Consider the following 19,190-nt stretch of genomic DNA (forward strand, 5'->3'; position numbering starts at 1 on the left):
TTGTGGCACAGGGCGTCTTTGATCTTCATTGTGGCGTTGCAGAATCTTTAGTTGCAGCATGCAAACTCCTAGCTGTGACATGTGGAATCCAGTTCCCTGACCAGGGATGGGACCCGGGCCTCCTGCATTGGGAGCAAGGTCTTAGCCACTGGACTGCCTCCTCTGTCTCCTTCTTCTCCCTTAACATGTCTTCTATTTTTTTGGGCAACCCACATGTGTTCAGTTCAGTTCAGTTCAGTCGCTCAGTCGTGTCGGACTCTGCGACCCCATGAATTACAGCACACCAGGCCTCCCTGTCCATCACCAACTCCCGGAGTTCACTCAGACTCACATCCGTCGAGTCGGTGAGGCCATCCAGCCATCTCATCCTCTGTCGTCCCCTTCTCCTCCTGCCCCCAATCCCTCCCAGCATCAGGGTCTTCTCCAATGAGTCAACTCTTCCCATGAGGTGGCCAAAGTACTGGAGTTTCAGCTTTAGCATCATTCCTTCCAAAGAAATCCCAGGGCTGATCTCCTTCTGAATGGACTGGTTGGATCTCCTTGCAGTCCAAGGGATTACTTACATCATTTTTATAATTTTAGATTAAGTATGAACATCTTTCTACATTAAATGGGCTCTAAGATTTTAATGTGAAGGTGAGGATGTTAGTGACTCAGTCGTGTCCGATTCTGCGACTCCGTGAACTGTAGCCCGCCAGGCTCCTCTGTCCATAGATTCTCTAGGCAAGAGTACTGGAGTGGGTAGCCATTCACTTCTCCAGGGGGTCTTCCCAGCTCATTTTTAATTAAGAGAATGGATATCCGGTGTGTGACCGTACAGTCATGTGTTTGTTATATTCATTCTCCTCGTGCCACCTTCATGCATTTATTTTTTCACCATTTTTAAAAAAATTGAAGTATAGTTGATGTACAATGTTGTATAAGTTTCAGGTATACAACACAGTGATTCAAAACTTTTAAAGGTTGTACTCCATGTTTAGTTCTGACAAAATATTGCCTATATTCCCTGTGCTGTGCAATATGTCCTGGTTCATATCTACAATTTAATTTTCTTTTCCTGCTGGATTCCTTCTTAGGCTGTGCCCTAGCCCAGTCATTCTGAGACCACTAAGAACAAACCTTTAGCCTAACAGAATCAGCTCCGTTGATCCACTGAGATGAGGTGGAGGAACTGTGGGGGTCTGACCACACACAGAGAAAGGTTATTACAGGATTTGGGTGAAGGGTTGGGTTAGGTAAAATGTAAACCAAACAGTATTTTTATTTTTAATTGTTTTGGCCACACCACATGAGGGATCTTAGTTGCCTAACCAGGGATGGAACCTGCACCCCAAGCGAGGAGCTTTAACCACTGGACTGCCAGGGAAGTCCCAATCAAGCAGTATTTTGGTGGGTTTAACACAGCCCAGGGCTGCATGAGAAGGGTCAGCTTGAGGTCTGGACAACTAAGTATCCTGTTTACCTGAAAACTACAAAGTTGAGACAGGCAGGGACTGTTGAGTCCGGAAAATACATACTGGAGCAGCTTCCCTTGTCAAAGTGACTTGGCGCCTCCAAGACTGTGTCTTTTTTACTAACAATTTCAAACAGCAAATTACGGATGGCTTGTGGTTTTAGGGGGAAAAAGAAATCCCAGTGAAAAAAAAAAGTAATAGTCACTCAAACAGCATGGTTACTGGGACACTTTACAGCTGTAATGTGACCTTGGGAGAAATAATGCTTCCTGTTTACATCGCAGCTGGCTTTGTCTGTGCCTGCCTGGATGCACAGACGTGAAAACTTTAACCTGCTCAGTCCAAGCCAGTGTTTACTTTCTCGGCTTGTTGCTGTTTAGCCGCTCAGTTCAGTTCAGTTCAGTCGCTCAGTCGTGTCCGACTCTTTTGCGACCCCATGGACTGTAGCCTGCCAGGCTCCTTTTGTCCATGGGATTCTCCAGGCAAGAATACTGGAGTGGGTTGCCATTCCCTTCTCCAGGGGATCCTCCCTGCCCAGGGATCAAACCCATGTCTCCTGCATTGACAGGTAGATTATTTACCCCTGAGCCACCTGGGAAGCACTTTCCCAGCTCCAGACCCCCAGACAGAAGTCCCGAACCAAATGATTATACTTTTCTTTTTCACTTCCCCTGACCACATTACCTAAAACATTCCACCCCCAGTTAGTCTATTTCTAATATCTATGGAAATGCACCTCCTCCCCTGCTAGTCACCACGGCATCTTCAAGTTCTCAGGGATCGGAGGTGGTGACTCTCCCAAGGAAGCTGCTTCTCACAGAGGCTGCTGTGTGGAGATGGCAGGACACAGACTCATTGCCGAGGGTTGGGGAGCTGGGCAGCCCTGACCCAGACCATGACCGCTCCGTTGCCCACAGAGTTCCAAGGTCCCCCTGGAGGTCTGAACCCGAGGGTCTGCAGAGCTTCACCCTGATAGGCCATACCCAGCCTCCTTGCACTAGAGTGTCTAATTCTATATTTGCAAACAGATGCACGTCTCTGTATATATTTCTGTCTGTATTTATTGGCTTGTGAGAAGTCAGGCACAAAACCAGATTGTCTTGAAAGAATGAGCCATGGCAATTACCCATACAAGATTGCAGAAAAAAACTGTATTTGCAAGTCAGACATGACTGAGTGACTTCACTCTCACTTTTCACTTTCATGCATTGGAGAAGGAAATGGCAACCCACTCCAGTGTTCTTGCCTGGAGGATCCCAGGGACGGGGGAGCCTGGTGGGCTGCCGTCCATGGGGTCACACAGAGTCGTACATGACTGAAGTGACTTAGCAAAAAAAAAACAAAAAACATATTTTAAGGTCTAAAGTTGAGCTGGAAGGGAGCTTAATTAGAATGATCTTCTCCAACCCCTTTGGCTCACACAGGAGAAACCATTTCAGACTCAGAGATGCCAAGGTTAACACAGCACCTCCAGAGCTAACTCTTGGACACAGATTCTTCTGTGGGGCTTGGTGGACAGGGAAGCCTTTGTTCTCTCTTCTCATTGCAGAGACTATTTCTAGGTGACTTTCCTAGTCCTTACAAGTGGCCCTGCTAACCGTGGCTTCGTGTGTCTAATGATTAAATCTCGCTCCTTAAATTGCTTTGTTTTGTCTCCCAGGAGGCGCCCATCTTTCCGGTTGGTTGAGAAAACTGGGCAGCCTGGTCCGGGCCCAGCAGCCGCGCCCCCTCTGAGCAGGCGGGCAGATAACAGCTGACTGCTCACGTGACTGTCCCAGCTCTCAGTCCCGTTCCCCTGTCCCAGGCCGGGGTGGGCAGTTTCAGGGGCTCCTTCTGGGAGGGGTACCAGGTAGGCACCCTAGCTGTGCCTGTCTGCCGCGGGAACGGCCGAGGGCATACAGACTGGCGTGGCTGGACAGACTTGAGCAGATCAGCAGTCCGACGTCCTGCAGCGCCGTCCAGGGCTCTTCGGGCGGCGGGGAAGGTGTGGCTGGCCGCCCCCGCCCCCGCCCCCGCCTCCAGGAAGGCCTGCGCTGCTCTGCCCTTCCTTCCCCTGGTCTTTGGCCGCCCTTTCCCCTCAGCTGTAGACCTTTTCCCTTTCCCCTCCGCTGACTTAGCAGTGTGCCGACGGGCGTGGAGGGATTAATCAGTGACAGGAAGCTGCCTCTTTCGGAGCAGTGACCGCTGTGGTCAGGAAAGCGTCTCTCTACCTGGCCAGCCCTAGGAGCCTGTCCCGCTCCCCGCCTGCTGTCCACCCCCTGCTCCTGCCATGGGGCACCTCGGGGCCCTCCTCTTCCTGCTGGGGGGCCTGGGAGCGCTAGCCCAAATCTGCGGTGAGTAACTGGCTCTAACCTGGAGAGAGGACCATCTTGTCCTAGCCCCTCATTATACAAGGGGGGAAACCGAGGCTCGGATGTGTGTTGGGAGGTGACTTAGACGCCCCTCGGGACTCCCACGGCAGTTTGGACTTCCCTGAACCTCAACACGTTTAGCGCGCTGTGTTGAGATGAACTATATGTCTGACTTGCTACCAGACGAGGTCGCTTCCATGACATCAGTCATTTGTTGATTCATTCATTCAGTACATGTTGACCTAGCCTTCGCTATGCCAGGTGTGGGACTAGGCTTTGGGGAAAAAACAGGGAGCAAGAAAGGGGTCCCAGCCCTGCCCCAGCTAGATAGAGCTTCCGTTCTAGTGAAAGGGACAATGGTCAAGAGGCGAGTCAATGCTGGGCTTGGGGGCTGTGGCCAAAGGAAGCCCCCGGCCTGGAGGGAGAGAGCTGGGCGCTGCCAATTCAGGGAGAAAGGGTGGAATTTCCGAGGACCAGGAGGCGATGCAGGAACTGAGACCCAAAGGAAAAGGCGCTGGTGGCGGTGAGGAGAGGAGTGTGGGGGGCAGGGGGGCACCCCAGACAGAGGGAAGGTGAGCAGGTGGAGACCCGGGGTGTGAGGATGGCAAGGCATTAGCTTTGCACTCCACATCCAGGGGCCTGCCTGCTGCCCCGGGGGCCTCTCAGGGCCTGTCTAGGAGTCAGAGCACACAGGCTCAGGGCTGCTGACGCCCTGGAGCCCCACAGGATACAGAGGCAGGAAGGGAGGCACCCACCAGCAGGATCTCTTGTGACCCATGGAGAAACCGAGAGGCAGGCTCACTTGTGTCCAGGTGACAGATGAAGCGGTCAAGGGTCATAGGGACCAGGTGAACTGCCTGCCCAAGGCGCCGTGGCTTTCCAGGACTTTGCTGGAACTTGGTTCTCAGAACTCCAGGTCAGGATCTTCCCTGGGCACCAGGAGTCTCTGACCCCTCAAGCCCTTGGCTCTTGGTTCCTGTCCAGACAGTTCCCAGGGTATGAGCCTTTCAACAATTCGTCCATAGGCTTGACCCCTTTAGAGTGCTGGGCTGGATTTGGGGGTACAGCCCACTGCTGCCAGGCTATGTAGTCGCCCCCAGTCTCATTCCCTCACTTGTAAAAGGGGTTGAGAATGCTCCCCGGCCTTCCTCCTGGTGTGACACAAGCATTTCTGCTCTGCCAGCTTCAAGCCCCGTGTGGTTGCGAATATGACAGGGATGCCCATTGTCAGAGCGAGTCCTCAGCTGGCAGAGCTGGGCGGCCCTGTGAACCCCAGGCCCAGAGGGCAGCGCGCTCATCCAGGCTCACTTTTATTACCCCAGGGGAATCTGCCCGGCTCCTTCCTGCTGAGATGGAATCGGGTTTACCTGCCTCTCTTTAGAGCACCAGCTTCTCTTCCCCTCTCTCTAATCCCAGAGCTGACTCACCCGCTGGAGGTCGGAGCCCTGGCTCAGGGCAGGGGCTCCCTCTCTGGTTTGAAGAAGAGGGAGAGGAAAAGAGAACTGTGGAAGGATGGATAAGCAGACAGACTGGCTGAGAAATGGAGAGAATGAGACAGATCCAGAGACAGAGAGAGAGAGAGAAATTCCTACAGAAATGGAGGTGGACACACAGAAAGCCACAGAGAAAGAGCGAGGAAAAGAGAAGCACCCGCCCCTCAAGTTCCTTTGCTCCATTCTTGGGGTGGGGGTTGGGGGGGTAGCTGCCCAGCAGCTGGAATCCCCACTGCAATTAAGAGGAAAGAAAGTGAAATTGAAGTCGCTCAGTCGTGTCTTTTGCAACCCCATGGACTGTAGCCCGCCAGGCTTTTCTGTCCATGTAATTCTCCTGGCAAGAATACTGGAGTGGGTTGCCATTCCCCTCCTCCGGGGGAATCTTCCTGACCCAGGGATGGAACCCAGGTCTCCTGCATTGCAGGCAGATGCTTTACCATCTGAGCCGCCATTAACCAATGAGGAGGAAGTAGCCGGGAAAAGTCCAAGGCCACCTCCTCAGCCCAGGTGCCCTCCCTGAGGGAGGCCGGCTCCGGTCTGCTGGAGCTGGGAAATACCCCTGAGGCTTCTGCTTCCCTCGTGGGTGAATCCCGAAGCACACAGATAAATGGCTGCAGACAATGACGCTGGCTTTCCAGCAGTTTAGCTCACAATCTCAGGTCCTTCTCACCTAAACTCAGGTGGCAGGAAAAGCATTATCCTGAGATCTGCCCCCAAGGAAGTTCACCAGACAGCCCCAGTGAGCCTACAGTGTTGTTTTCTTTCTTTTTTTTTTGTAATTGGAATATAGTTGATGTACAATGTTAATTTCTGCTATACAGCGAAGTTAATGAGTTGTATGTAAACCTATGTCCACTTTTTTAAAAGATTTTTTTCCCATATAGATCACTACTGAGTACTGAGTAAAGTTCCCTGCGCTATACAGTAGGTCCTTACTTGGTTATCTGTTTTATATATATAGAGAGAGAGTAGTATGTACTTGGGGTTCCCTGGTGGCTCAGATGGTAAAGAATCTGCCTGCAATGCATGAGACTTGGGGGAGATCCCTGGGTCAGGAAGATCCCCTAGAGAAGGGAATGGCAACCCACTCCAGTATTCTTGCCTGGAGGAGCCTGGCGGGCTACAGTCCATGGGGTTGCAAAGGGTTGGACATGACTGAGCAACTAACTTTTTCATTTTTTCAGTGTGCGCATGTCAGTCCCAATCTTCCAGTTTATCCCTCTCTCCCCTTTTCCCCATGGTAACTGTAGTTTTGTTTTCTACATCTGTGAGTCCATTTATGTTTTAAAAACTGGATCTTTAACCTGTTCCCACGTGGGCAGCAGTTTCTGTAAATAGGTGGGACACGCCCACAGCTTTGAATTTCTGTTTCCTCTTTGCTCCCAGCACCTACATCGAAGGCAGGGCTGGCATGAGGACCAAGAGGGCTGGGGCGCGGTGCCTGGGGAATCCCCCATCGCTTGCCAGTCTCTGATGAGCAGAGTGGTTATCTGGTACCCGCTTCTTCCGCCCTGGGCCCACCACCTCTCTCCTGGCCCACTCCAGCCACTCGTTCCGGCTGCCGGCTGCCTCTTGTTAAAACCAGATTCCCCCATACGAGTCGGGTGTATGGCTGGTGGCCATAAAGGTGGGGATGTTTATTCCCTGGAAAAGACCTTGGTAAGATGCCGCTGGTGGCCTGGCCCTGCCCCCTCACTTGGCCTCTTCTCTTTCCTAAGAGATAACCGAGGTGGACAGCACGCTGGTGGAGAGGCTGGGCCAGCGCCTCTTGCCCTGGATGGACCGGCTCTCCCCGGAGCAGCTGAACCCCAGTATCTACGTGGGCCTGCGCCTCTCGAGACTGCAGGCTGGGGCCAAGGAAGCCCACTACCTGCACAGCCTCAAGCTCAGCTACCAGCAGAGCCTCCTGAGGTCCGGCCATGCTCTCTCTTCCTTTCTCCCGGGCTGCCCCTCATCCTAGGAGGCAGGAGACCCGAGCTCTGGTTTGGGCCTGTCGCTGCTTTGTTGGGAGACCTTAGGGCAAGTTTCACTTCCTCTGGGCCTCCCTCCATCTGCGGAGTGGGGTTGGTCTGACCGGACTGGAGACACCAATCCAGGGCCCTCTTGCGGCCTCTGTACCGCCCTCTGCCTGACTGAGGCAGACATCACTAATCCACGGCCGCACTCTTTCACACTGAGCCCAGCGGCAGCATCGGACTATCTGCGCTCCCTTTCCAGGGGATGTTAAGTTGGGTGGGGCTTGTCCTGAGGTCCCGCACGGGAGTTTGAATGAGGGGCGAAGGGTCAGGACCACCAGAGAGCGTCTCGTGCTTGGACTCCCGCTTGGGAAGTGGACGCAGGGCGGGGAGAGGAAGGAAGGGAGGCTGCAGGGGAAGCGTGGCCACAGTGGCGGGGCAGACAGGTCACTTGGACTCAAGAGCTCTCAGTTTGTCCTTGAGTTCAACTTGACATCTTTATGAAATATGTGTGACGCACACCTCACAACTTACATCGCTGACTACATCTGCTTCTGGCAGTTCTCAGAAACTTTCCAACCCCTAGGATTTTTTTCCCCAGTTTGTCATGTTGGCAGGGAGAGCGCCCCAAGGCAAGCTTTCCAGGAAGGCCCTTTCTCACAAAAGTTTTGTTACCTGGCTTGGTCCTAGGCCCTCCTCCAGCAAGGACGGCAATGACTCCGAGGCCAAGCCCTCCATGGGCCAACTGGCCCTCTACCTGCTGGCTCTCCGGGCCAACTGTGAGTTCGTCGGAGGCCGCAAGGGGGACAGGCTGGTCTCCCAGCTGAAGCGGTTCCTGGAGGACGAGAAGGCGGCCATCGGTGAGGAGGCGCGGGCTGCCAGGGGCGGGGAGGGCGCATCGGCCAGCATCGTGGAACGTCCACATCAGAGCTGTGGGCCTTCTCCTCAGGCCTCTTTCCTGCCCTCCGCTCTGCCTGTCTTGATATTCATCGAGAAGGCTTGGACCTGCTCCAGGAGGCATCCTTAATCAAGCCTTTCTTGCACCCCGCATGCATTCTGTTGGCAAGTCCTGCTGCCCAGCCACCAAGCTTGGTCTGATTATCCTCCTCTGGACAACTGCCCAGCCTCCTTACTCCTTAGCCTCCCTCTGCTTCTCCTGCCTCCTGACTCAACCCGGCCCACACAGAGTGAGCATTTAAAGTATAAACCTAGGGACTGCCCCAGCAGCCCAGCAGTTAAAACTCCACTTTCCAATAGAGGAGGCGCATAATCACTGCAGATGGTGACTGCAGCCATGAAATTAAAAGACACTCCTTGGAAGGAAAGTTATGACCAACATAGACAGCATATTAAAAAGCAGAGACATTACTTTGTCAACAAAGGTCCATCTAGTCAAGGCTATGGTTTTTCCAGTGGTCATGTATGGTTGTGAGAGTTGGACTGTGAAGAAGGCTGAGCGCTGAAGAACTGATGCTTTTGAACTGTGGTGTTGGAGAAGACCCTTGGACTGCAAGGAGATCCAACCAGTCCATCCTAAAGGAGATCAGTCCTGGGTGTTCATTGGAAGGACTGATGCTGAAACTGAAACTCCAATACTTTGGCCACCTGATGCAAAGAATTGACTCATTGGAAAAGACCCTGATGCTGGGAGGGATTGGGGGCAGGAGGAGAAGGGGACGACAGAGGATGAGATGGCTGGATGGCATCACCAACTCAATGAGCATCAGTTTGAGTGAACTCGGGGAGTTGGTGATGGACAGGGAGGCCTGGGGTCGCAAAGAGTCGGACACGACTGAGCGACTGAACTGAACTGAGGAACTAAGGTCTCACATACCACGAGGTGTGGCAAAAAAAAAATTTTTTTTAATAAAATAAATATACATCTGATCCTGTTAGCGCCGCGTAAACCCTGCAGGAGCTGCTCACTGCTGTGCTCACAGCCCTCAGGCCCAGTCTGTCTGCCCATTTCTCCTCTGCAGACCCTGCCCACACACTCGTCCGCCCCTCCGTGGGCTCCAGTCACCCCGGCCATATCTCTCAGCTCACCTCGCAAACCAGGGTCTTGACAGATCCAGGAAACCCCCTATCTGGAAGGTTTCTTTCCTCTTCTAGCTCACTCCTATAGGCCTCTGCCTCCCTCCCTCTCTCCCCTGGGTCACTGCCTCACAGAATCCTGCCCCGGCTCCCAAGCTGTTCAGAGACCTCTGTTATTCAGCCCCTTGGGCCTCGGTCCACAATTCAGTTATAATCATGGTCTCGTGAGCAGGGCAGCCAGTCCTCTCCGCAGCTCAGAATTCACAGAGAGAATTCAGGTGGGAGAGCAACTACCTGGCCCTGAGGCAGAGGCGAGGTTGTGCCCACACACCACCAGCAGAGGGCAGCACTCAGCATTTCCTCCCTCCCCAGGCAGACCCCACCCCACTGCAGTTCAGTTCAGTTCAGTCGCTCAGTCGTGTTCGACTCTTTGTGACCCAACGGACGGCAGCATGCCAGGCTTCCCTCTCCATCAACAACTCCTGGAGTTTAGTCAAACTCATGTCCATTGGGTCAGTGATGCCATCTAGCCATCTCATCCTCTGTCGTCCCCTTTTCCTCCCATCTTCAATCTTTCCCAGCATCAGGGTCTTTTCAAATGAGTCAGTTCTTCACATCAGATGGCCAAAGTATTGGAGTTTCAGCTTCAGCATCAGTCCTTCCAATGAATATTCAGGACTGATCTCCTCTAGGATGGACTCGTTGGATCTCCTTGCAGTCCAAGGGTCTGCTCCAACACCACGGTTTAAAAGCATCAGTTCTTCGGTGCTCAGCTTTCTTTACAGAAACCACCATAACCCCCAGGGAAATCTGCTTTCCTACGGCTTCTAAGAAAAACTGCCACACCAGATTTCTACTTGGACACCCCAAAAGTTAAAGTGGCTTGATAAACAACACAGGCTGATTTCTTCCCTAAAGATCAGCAATTGATTTCACCCAGACTTGTTATTCCCCTGCCTCTGGGGGCCCAGGGAGAAGGCAAACTTTTGTTCAGAAAATGAGAACAGCCAGCCGCATACTGACATGTCGCTTCCTGGGGTGGGTTTGAGCAAGTCCTCAGCTAGCACTGGCTGCGCTGTGCCTGGCCTCTCATCACTGTTCACACCTCCAGGCACAGCGCCTGACACTCAGTGGCGTCTCAGCAAGTATGTGTCAAAGGGGGTGAAGAAAAGAAGGGTCCCTGATAGCTCAGTTGATAAAGAATCCGCCTGCAATGCAGGAGACCCCGGTTCGATCCCTGGGTTGGGAAGATCCCTGGAGAAGGGAAAGGCTACCCACTCCTGTATTCTGGCCTGGAGAATTCCATGGAGGGTATAGTCTATGGGGTTGCAGCGTCGGACACGACTGAGCGACTTTCACTTTCACCACCCAAAGGAGGGTGTCGGGAAGCTGGTGCTGGCGGGGGGCTGGTTGCTGGGAGGGGCAAGCGTGACGCTCCCACCCCGTGGTTTTCTCGCTCCCAGGGCACAACCACCAGGGCCACCTCCGCACCAGCTACTACCAGTACGGCCTGGGCATCCTGGCCCTGTGTGTCCACCAGAAGCGAGTCCACGACAGTGTGGTGGGCAAGCTCCTGTACGCCGTGGAACACGAGTCGCATCTCCTGCAGGACCACGTCTCTGTGGGTGAGTGGGCCGCACCCTGAAGGCCAGGCTGGCGCCCCTGCAGCCGCTGGCCCCAGGCTTACCTTTCCTTGGGACCCCTCCTCTCGGGTCCGTTAGGAGGCGGAACGGTGAGGGCTCATTGTGGTGCAGGGGCTGTGAGTCAACGCTCCTCCCCCCATCCTCCACCACACTCTTACTGCAGGTTACCCCGGACAGCTCAGCCGGCCTTTCTAGCTCAGCTTCTCTGGTAAAATAACCCCCGCAGCGGCATCTCAGTAAGAGATGTCTGGTTTTTTAAAATTAATTAATTTTAATTGGAGACTAATTGCTTTACAGTATTGTAGTGGTTTTGCCATACATTGACATGAATCAGCCATGGGTGTACGTGTGTCCCCCATCCTGAACCCCCCTCCCACCTCCCTCCCCAACCCTTCCCTCAGGGTTGTCCCAGTGCACCGGCCCTGAGCGCCCTGTCTCATGCAAGGAGATGTCTAATAAGTAAACGACATAGCATGGCACCCGGCGTGGAGAAAGTGCTGGACACACAGCTATGATGTTCTCATCGAGTAAGCTGGGAAGGGACTTCCCTGGTGGTCCAGTGGTTAAGACTCTGTGCTTCCAATTCAGAGGTTTGATCCCCAGCCAGGCAACTAAGCTCCCACATGCCCTGAGGTGGGGCCAAAAAAAAACCCCAAAAATGAAGCAGGAGGCCTGAGACCTGGATTCCGGATCTGCTTCCTTCCTGTGTGACGTGGGTCTCCAGGGCCCTCTCTTGTCCTGGTGCATCTCCCACTAACGGGATAGAGCTAAGCAGCGTCAGCCCGGGGAAGGACCGCGGGGTAATGGGCAGCCGTGGGAGGGCTGGAGGAAGGGGAGCAATAGGGTCAGAGCAGCATTTTAGAAAGTTTCCACCCACTATAGGGGGAACAACTCAGCCCAGTCTGCCCAGTTTCCAGGATGGCAAACTGGGATTGTTGGTCACCGGATAGAGGTTAGTGAGAGAGACTGGAGGAGGGAGGGTCAAGAGGACCTTATCCTACACCACTCGCTTGCAAACCTGCCTGCGCTTCAGAATCACCAGGGGAGTTGTTTTCGTTTGTTCATTTGTGGTTTTTTGTTTTTGGGGGGTTGGGGGGGGCCATACCGCACAGCTTTTGGACTCTTAGTTTCCCCAACCACGAAATTAGAAGATGCTCTCTCCTTGGAAGAAAACCTATGGCAAACCTAGGCAGTCTGTGAAAAAGCAAAGACATCGCTTCGTCCCCTGCAGACACCATGGCCATGGCAGGCTTGGCCTTCTCCTGTCTGGAGCTGTCCAACCTCAACCCCAGCCAGAGAGACCGGATCAGCCTGGCCCTCAGGAGAGTGCAGGAGAAGATCCTGAAGGCCCAGACCCCAGAGGGCTACTTCGGGAATGTCTACAGCACCCCTCTGGCTCTCCAGGTGGGGAAGAGACTCCGGGGCCACGCTCTACCCTAGTGGCTGGAGGGAAATGGACCAGCCAGGGGCTGGAAGACCCGGCCCCTCTGACCCGCCTCCTCCTTCTCTTCCCCATTCCATCCCCAGTTGCTGACGGGCTCCCTCAGCCCCACTGTGGAGCTGGGCATGGCCTGCCTCAAGGCCAAGGCTGCTCTGCAAGCCAGCCTACAGCATAAGACCTTCCAGAACCCTCTCATGATCTCTCAGCTGCTGCCCGTCCTGAACCAGAAGAGCTATGTGGATCTCATCTCCCCAGACTGCCAGGCTCCAAGAGGTAGCTTTTCACAGAAGCCCCACTCTTTTCAATCTGCATTGAAGTCTCCTTGTCCCAATGGGGGTCGGGGGGATCTTGCTCCATCTTGATTTGCTGAATCAGCGGGGGTTTGCAGGTGTGCGTGGACCTGCAGCTAAGATGCCTTCACAGGTTCTGGTTGCTCAGTATGGGGAGGGACCCCAAACGGTGAGCTACAGGCTTGCTGTGACTCTTTAGCCCCTTGTGTGATGCCCAGTACAGAAATGTTTGAATGAATGGATGGATGGATGGATGGATGGATGGATGGATGGATGGGTGGGTGGATGGATGGATAGATGGATGGGTGGATGGATGAATAGATGGATGGATGGATGAATAGATGGATGGATGGATGGATGGGGAGAGACATTAGCTCCCCAGCTAATAATTTGATTAGCTCGCATACCTCATAATGACTCCCTGAATTATGAAGTTAGCTGCCTGAATCAGGGCTTCATCTGAGGGAGGGACTAGGGTCGGTGGGTGGGATTTGCCAGTGGAGAAGAGGGGGAAGGCAGAGTGGGGAGGGGGTGTCAAGGGCAAAGGCTCAGAGGCGTACAGTCTGGAATTGCAGGGAGGGTCTCACTGCAGCATGGGGTCTGGGAGGATGAGCTGGAGTGGCAGGAAGGCAGGAGGATGAAAAGGAGGGGATCCCGCAGAGGTAACGGAGGATGACGTGAACAGATGTATGTTCTAGTTAAGGACCCCCTGGGCTGCTGGGGAGGCAGGTAGGTGGGAGGGGGACATTAGAGCTGAGAAACCAGTGAGGGGCCTGAGCTTGGGTGGTGGGGGATGTGGGAGCTGAGGGACTGGGGAGGCTGGGAAAGCAGCTGGGTGGTATTGGTGGCAGTATTGATGGGGAGGCGGCCCAGGGGAAAGAGGAGGTCCCAGTGGGCCGCAGTGTCTTCCTGGGGAGAAAGGAGGACTAAGGCCTGGCCCCCTACCCTCAGAGCAGCTGCCCCTTCCCCTCTCCCCGGCATAGCCCTGTTGGAACCGGCTCCGGAGACCCCGCCACAGGCCCAAGTCCCGGAGTTCATTGACGTTGTGCTGAAGGTCTCCGGCGTCTCCCCTTCATACACACACTCTGTCTCTGTCCCTGCTGGCTCCTCCCTGGAAGACGTCCTGAAGAACGCCCAGGAGCATGGAAGATTCAGGTGAGACCTCCCCACCTCCCGGCCCTCACCTGACCCGACCCGGCATCCCCCAAAACAGGATGCAGTGAGGCAGGGGGTGGAGAGCGGGCTCCCTCGGGAGAGGCCCAGCCTTTCTCCCACCTGCTTTGTCCCCGAAGCCCCCATGCTGTGGTGGAAACAGGCGTCAGGGTTGGGAGAGCAGGCTCCCAAGGCAGACCCTGGAATTCCAGCTCCACACTCTCCAGCTGGGGACCAGGCCAGATGCCTTCCCTGCAGCTCATGAGGACGGCGCGGTGCCCCTCACCTCCCACCCGCCAGGGCCCCTTCGGGAACTAGGGCATGAGGGCAGACAGGACGTGGTATTAACACGTGCTTTTTGTGCGCAGGGTCATGCACTTAGTAAGCACTCAACACAGGCTAGCTTTCAGAAGGATGAGAATGTTTAGTATCAAACGATCCTGGTCCGATCCCTGTGATGAAGGAGTCACCTGGCCAACCCTTCTGCAGAGTGCGGTGGGACAGTGGCCTTCTGCTTGCTTCTCACCCTGACATGGGATGGATCAGAGATGAGCGTTTCCAGAGCACTGCTCTGGGCCCCGCTGTGTCACCTGAATAAGATGGCAGGGGTCCCCGGCGGGGGTCCAGCCCAGAGGTCGAGTGCCTCCCAGCGGACCCCAGAGCCTGCAGTGCGCTGATGGCCGCACCGCTGGGCCCCCACACACCGGGGGCCCTTGGCAGGCACTGGGGGCACCTAGCTGGCGTGCATACTCAGTTGCTCAGGCGTGTCCGACTCTTTGGCGACCCCATGGACGGTAGCCCGCCAGTCTCTTTCCGTGGGATTTCTCAGGCAAGAATACTGGAGTGGGTTGCCACTTCCTTCTCCTGGGGATCTTCCTAACGCAGGGGTCGAACCCGGGTCTCTTACATCTCCTGCAATTGGCAGGCAGATTCCTTATCACTGAGCCACCTGGGATTACCAAATTTGTTTGGACATTGTCATCAAAATGGAAAAAAATTTGAACTTTTTTTTTTTTGGCCACACCACAGCATGTGGGATCTTAGTTTCCATAGCAGAGTCGAACCCAGACTCCCTTGCAGTGTAAGCGCAGAGTCTCGACCACGGACCACCAGGGAAGTTCCAGCTTGGACAGTTTCACTCAGAACTGCAGGACCTCTGAGAAAATGTCAGGGATACCAGTCTGAGAAATGATTCTCTTGGTGGTAGAGAGGGTGCCTGAGCTAGGTTCAGGAGCCAGAAGGGAGGCATGTTTGAGGCATATGAGTGCAGGCAGAGAACACTGGACTCTGGAAGGAGAGAGAGGAAGAGAGACAGGTGGCGAAAAAGAGACAGAGGGGAGAGAGCAATGGAGCAAGGCAGGCCAGCAGCGCTCCGGGCAGCCACGTGGCCCCTGAGATCTGGGTATGGGCTGCTCCCTAAAACCTTCCCTTTGACCAGGTCACCCTGAGGGCAAGAACTATGAAAACCCTCCTTCTCCAAGGCCAATGCCACTGATAAGGAGAGAGGATAGCTACGGCCTCTGAAGAGAGTCATTTTGGCGGCCATGTCCATGCTCAGGGAGGGGCGGTGTGAAGGAGTGTCTTGGTTGCAAAGGCCAGGAATTTAATCCAAACCTCTCTGGTAGCAGGCAGCGTGGGGTGTATAGACTCGGAGGGAAGACTGAGCAACCCAGCCGAGAGAATGGGGGTGCCCCTGAGCCACAGAGGAGGCTTCCCGAAACTCGGGTTTGACCTCTGAGTCGGGAACATCCCCTGGAGGAGGAAATGGCAACCCACTCTAGTATTCTTGCCTGGGAAATGCCATGGGCAGAGGATCCTTGTGAGTTACAGTCCATGGAATCCCCAAAGAGCCGGACACGACTTAGCGGCTAAACAACTGAGCCACAGAAATGCCCCAGGGTGTCTCTGCCTCTGTCTCACCTGTTCTGCTTCTTCCTCACGCTGGCCTCACTCTGGGCGTTGGCAGCTTCTGATTCTCACCTCGCTGCAAGGTGAGCCCCCAGAGTGGGAGGCGTCTGGGGGGCTGGAGAGGAGGCGTGGAGGAAGGGCCCCTGGTGAGGCTGCCCAGGAAGGGCTTAGCTAGCACTGCTCTGAAAGTGAGAGCAGGGTTTGCTTTCTGTGAGTGGTTCAGCTTCTGCCCTTGGGTCGACGGGAGCAAAAGTCACCTTTTCTTTCTCTTCGTCTGTCCCTTTGGTAGGTTTAGAACACAGGCCTCCCTGTCAGGCCCCTTCCTGACCTCCGTGCTGGGGAAAAAGGCTGGGGAACGTGAGTTCTGGCAGGTTCTCCAAGCTCATGACACCCCCTTGCAGCAAGGTGAGTCTGGTGGCTAGCCCCCGCGGACGTGTTCCTCAGCCCAGCCCTGTCCCACAACCCAGGCTTCGTCAACTCACCCCAGCTTTCCCCCAGAACCTTCCTGGGGCTCAGCCTCAGGTCACCGCTGACACGCAAGTTTGCATATAATACATTTAACTGTATTCTTAAGAATTTTTGTGTATGTCCCTGTGGCAACTCTGGGAAAGCAGATAGACAGAAAAGAAGAAATTTAAAATTGCCCACAATCCACTACCCAGAGATTAACTTTTTTTTTAACTTCTGGTGTATTTTCTTCCAGGTAATTAAAAAAAATATGTATGTTTATTTTCTCGTAAAAATGAAGCCATACTCTATAGCAGTGCTGTCCCATAGAAATAAAATGTGACCCTCGTCAACGTGTAATCCTAAATTCTGCAGTTGATCCAACCAACATTAACAATACATCTTATTTAATCCAGGACATCCACGATATCATTCCAAGATGTAATCAACGCAGAATCGTTGATGACATATTTTGCATCTTTTTTTGGTCCCTTTCCAGGGCTCAATAGATACTTGTGGCTAATGGCTGGCATATTGGATGGCAAACTCGATACACGGTTTTGCAGTTTATCTTTTTCATCCTTAACATATGGTAGCCATCTTCCTATGTGGGTGTGTGTAGATCTTCCCCTTTCTTTGTAATAGCCACATAGAATATATCACCCAGCGGGGTGGTTTGGGCTGCAAGGAACAGTAATGCAACACAACCTAGCTTCCACGATGCAGCTTTCCTTGGCCCATCTCTTGGCTCCTGTGACCAGATTCCAGGGGGAGTAAGATTTCAGCCCCAGCCCCACCTCCCTGCGACCCTCCTCCTCTCTTTGCTGGCTTCCTCCTCCAGAGAAGCTGCTCTGTGTCTTCCCGGGGCTGCTCCCTTTTATGAGGCAGGAAACTTGTCTGTGAATTGACCAGCACGTGTTCCCTGGCATCTCGAAGGCAGACTTGGGATTCAGGTGCATTCCTGGACCCCTCCCTGTTACCAGGAGCCGCCCCCTGTGCCCGTCCCTGGCTGGAGAGAGGGGACCGTCGCAAGCCTGGCTTAGGCCAGTCAGGGCCCAGCCCCGGTGTGGGATGGGATGGGCGGACCGCAGCTTATCAACTCCTGCTGAGCCTTTAGCGCGTCTCCAGTTTTAACTCCCCACACTGTCAAAGCATCCCTGAGCATCAGCCCCATCACTGGACAAACTCTTAAGGATCATCTGTCCCCGCTTCTGGTATCTGGGACTTCTAGGGGGCACTTGCCCTGTGCCAGGGGATTGAGCCGAGTGCTTTACAGAAGGTGGGACTTACTGAGGGAGCCCAGTAAAAAGCCATCTTTCTCCCTGCCTGGCTTCTGGACAAATTGAGAAATAAAACCAAGAGGCTACAGATGGAGAGACCACATCTGGCCTCTATTACCGATAAAGACTGGATTAAGGAAGTAGCTGAAGGGGAGAGCCTGATGGACGCAGCCTTGAGGCAGACGTGGGTGGTGGTGTCCTCTACCTCCCCGACCCAGCCCCCCGGTCCAGCAGGAAGCCCACTCCCCTGGGGAAAAAAGGAGGGCCAGGTTGTTGATATTATCACTACCCTCATTTTAGACATGGGAGTACCAGTGCTCGGAGAGGTTACATAGCCTGCCCGGAATCACACCCCTGTGAGTACAGAGCTGAGGCTTGAATCCGGGAGTCGTGCCGGAGCCTGGATGGAGCCTCGGGAGTGCAGGCTGACTACACTCGTGGCCCTGCTTCCCCCCAGACCTCCGCGAGCAGGTCCCTCTTCTGGGTGGCCCCTCAGGGGGGCCGTGAAGACAGGGACCCCGCCCATCAGTGTTGTCAGGGTCTCTGGTCCCTTTGGCCCCACGGTGGTTATTAGGGTGCCATCTCATGCCCTCCCACCTGCCTGGGGGGTTCCCCATTGCAAAGTGAGCCTGTGGGTCTCAGCGACCCTGAGGTCACACTGAGTCCGGAGTCTCCAGACTGGCTCTGCACAGAACCTGGGTTTCCCACCACTGAGCCCTGAGCCCATTTTACAGGGCAGGGGTCTAGAAGGTGAGGTCGGGATGGGGTACACTCTGCCCTGTTAAAACCCACCTCCCCAACCTATTTCTGCAGGTATTGCTGACTACAGACCCAAGGATGGAGAGACCATCGAGCTGAGGCTGGTTAGCTGGTAGCCCCCCGGGCTCACCCGCCCCTCTGCCTCCCACACTTCCTGTCTCCCGCCCTCCCTCCAGACACCCCGGTAATGGGCACACGCCTGATCCTGCTGCCTTCTCTTGCACACTTGTCCGTGGATCCCACAGCCAGCAGCCCTGCGGGGGTCCTAAACCACCGCCCACCTGGAGCAGGGAGCCCAGCACCTCCCCCAGGAGGTCTGTGTGCCTGGGTCTGGTCCTACCTGGCCCCGCAGGTGACCCGTGAAGGTCACTCACAGGCCGGAGGGTGTAAACGTCTCAGACTCCTCCCTGGCCGCCTCATGAGTACCGCTCGCTGCGATGGGGGTCCCTCGAGGACAGCCCTGCAGCCCTGACCCCAGCTCTCCACTCTGTCGTCGAGGCTGCCGCCCCAGAGCCGGCTGCAGCCCCAGAGCCGGCTGCGTTGTAGCGGCTGTTGAGGGTCTCTGCAGAGCTCTCAGCCCACCTCCAGAATGATTAAAGAGTTGGTTGTGCACGTGGCCCAGCGTCCTGGTGCCTTGAGCTCGGAGTCAGTGCAGGTGCCGGGAGCAGAGGAGGGGAGACAGCCCTGTGGGCAGCGGAGGAGGCTGAGTGAGCGTCCTTCTGGGTCCTGGGGGACCGAGGCTGGCAGTGGTGACGCCGATTACTGTTTAGGGGAGTGTACTTGCTCGATGCTTTCTTGCACAACTCTGAGGTTGGATGTTTCTCTTTTCCTCTCTGCTTTCAGATGAGGAAATCAGTGCTCAGAGAGGGAGAGTGACTTGCCCGAAGTGGCCTGGGGCTGGGGTGTGGGGTGGTGATTTAGGAGACAGACAGACCTGGGGAGGCCTCCAGGCTCTTCCACGCAAACACTGAAAACCAGGGCCT

At 54.7% G+C, this 19,190-nt stretch overlaps 1 protein-coding gene across 1 annotated transcript; it reads left to right on the forward strand.

The window, feature by feature from the left end:
* The first annotated feature begins 3,186 nt into the window (after positions 1–3,186).
* TCN2 (transcobalamin 2) lies at positions 3,187–18,823 on the forward strand. Its single transcript, XM_069556894.1, has 9 exons — positions 3,187–3,787; positions 7,017–7,209; positions 7,944–8,113; positions 10,751–10,912; positions 12,162–12,334; positions 12,458–12,644; positions 13,645–13,816; positions 16,011–16,126; positions 18,262–18,823. The coding sequence occupies exons 1-9, from the start codon at positions 3,724–3,726 to the stop codon at positions 18,321–18,323; spliced, it is 1,299 nt and encodes a 432-aa protein (XP_069412995.1). The 5' UTR covers positions 3,187–3,723; the 3' UTR covers positions 18,324–18,823.
* Positions 18,824–19,190: the final 367 nt, after the last annotated feature.

Source organism: Ovis canadensis, chromosome 17 (assembly GCF_042477335.2).
Source record: "Ovis canadensis isolate MfBH-ARS-UI-01 breed Bighorn chromosome 17, ARS-UI_OviCan_v2, whole genome shotgun sequence".
Lineage (NCBI taxonomy): Eukaryota > Metazoa > Chordata > Mammalia > Artiodactyla > Bovidae > Ovis > Ovis canadensis.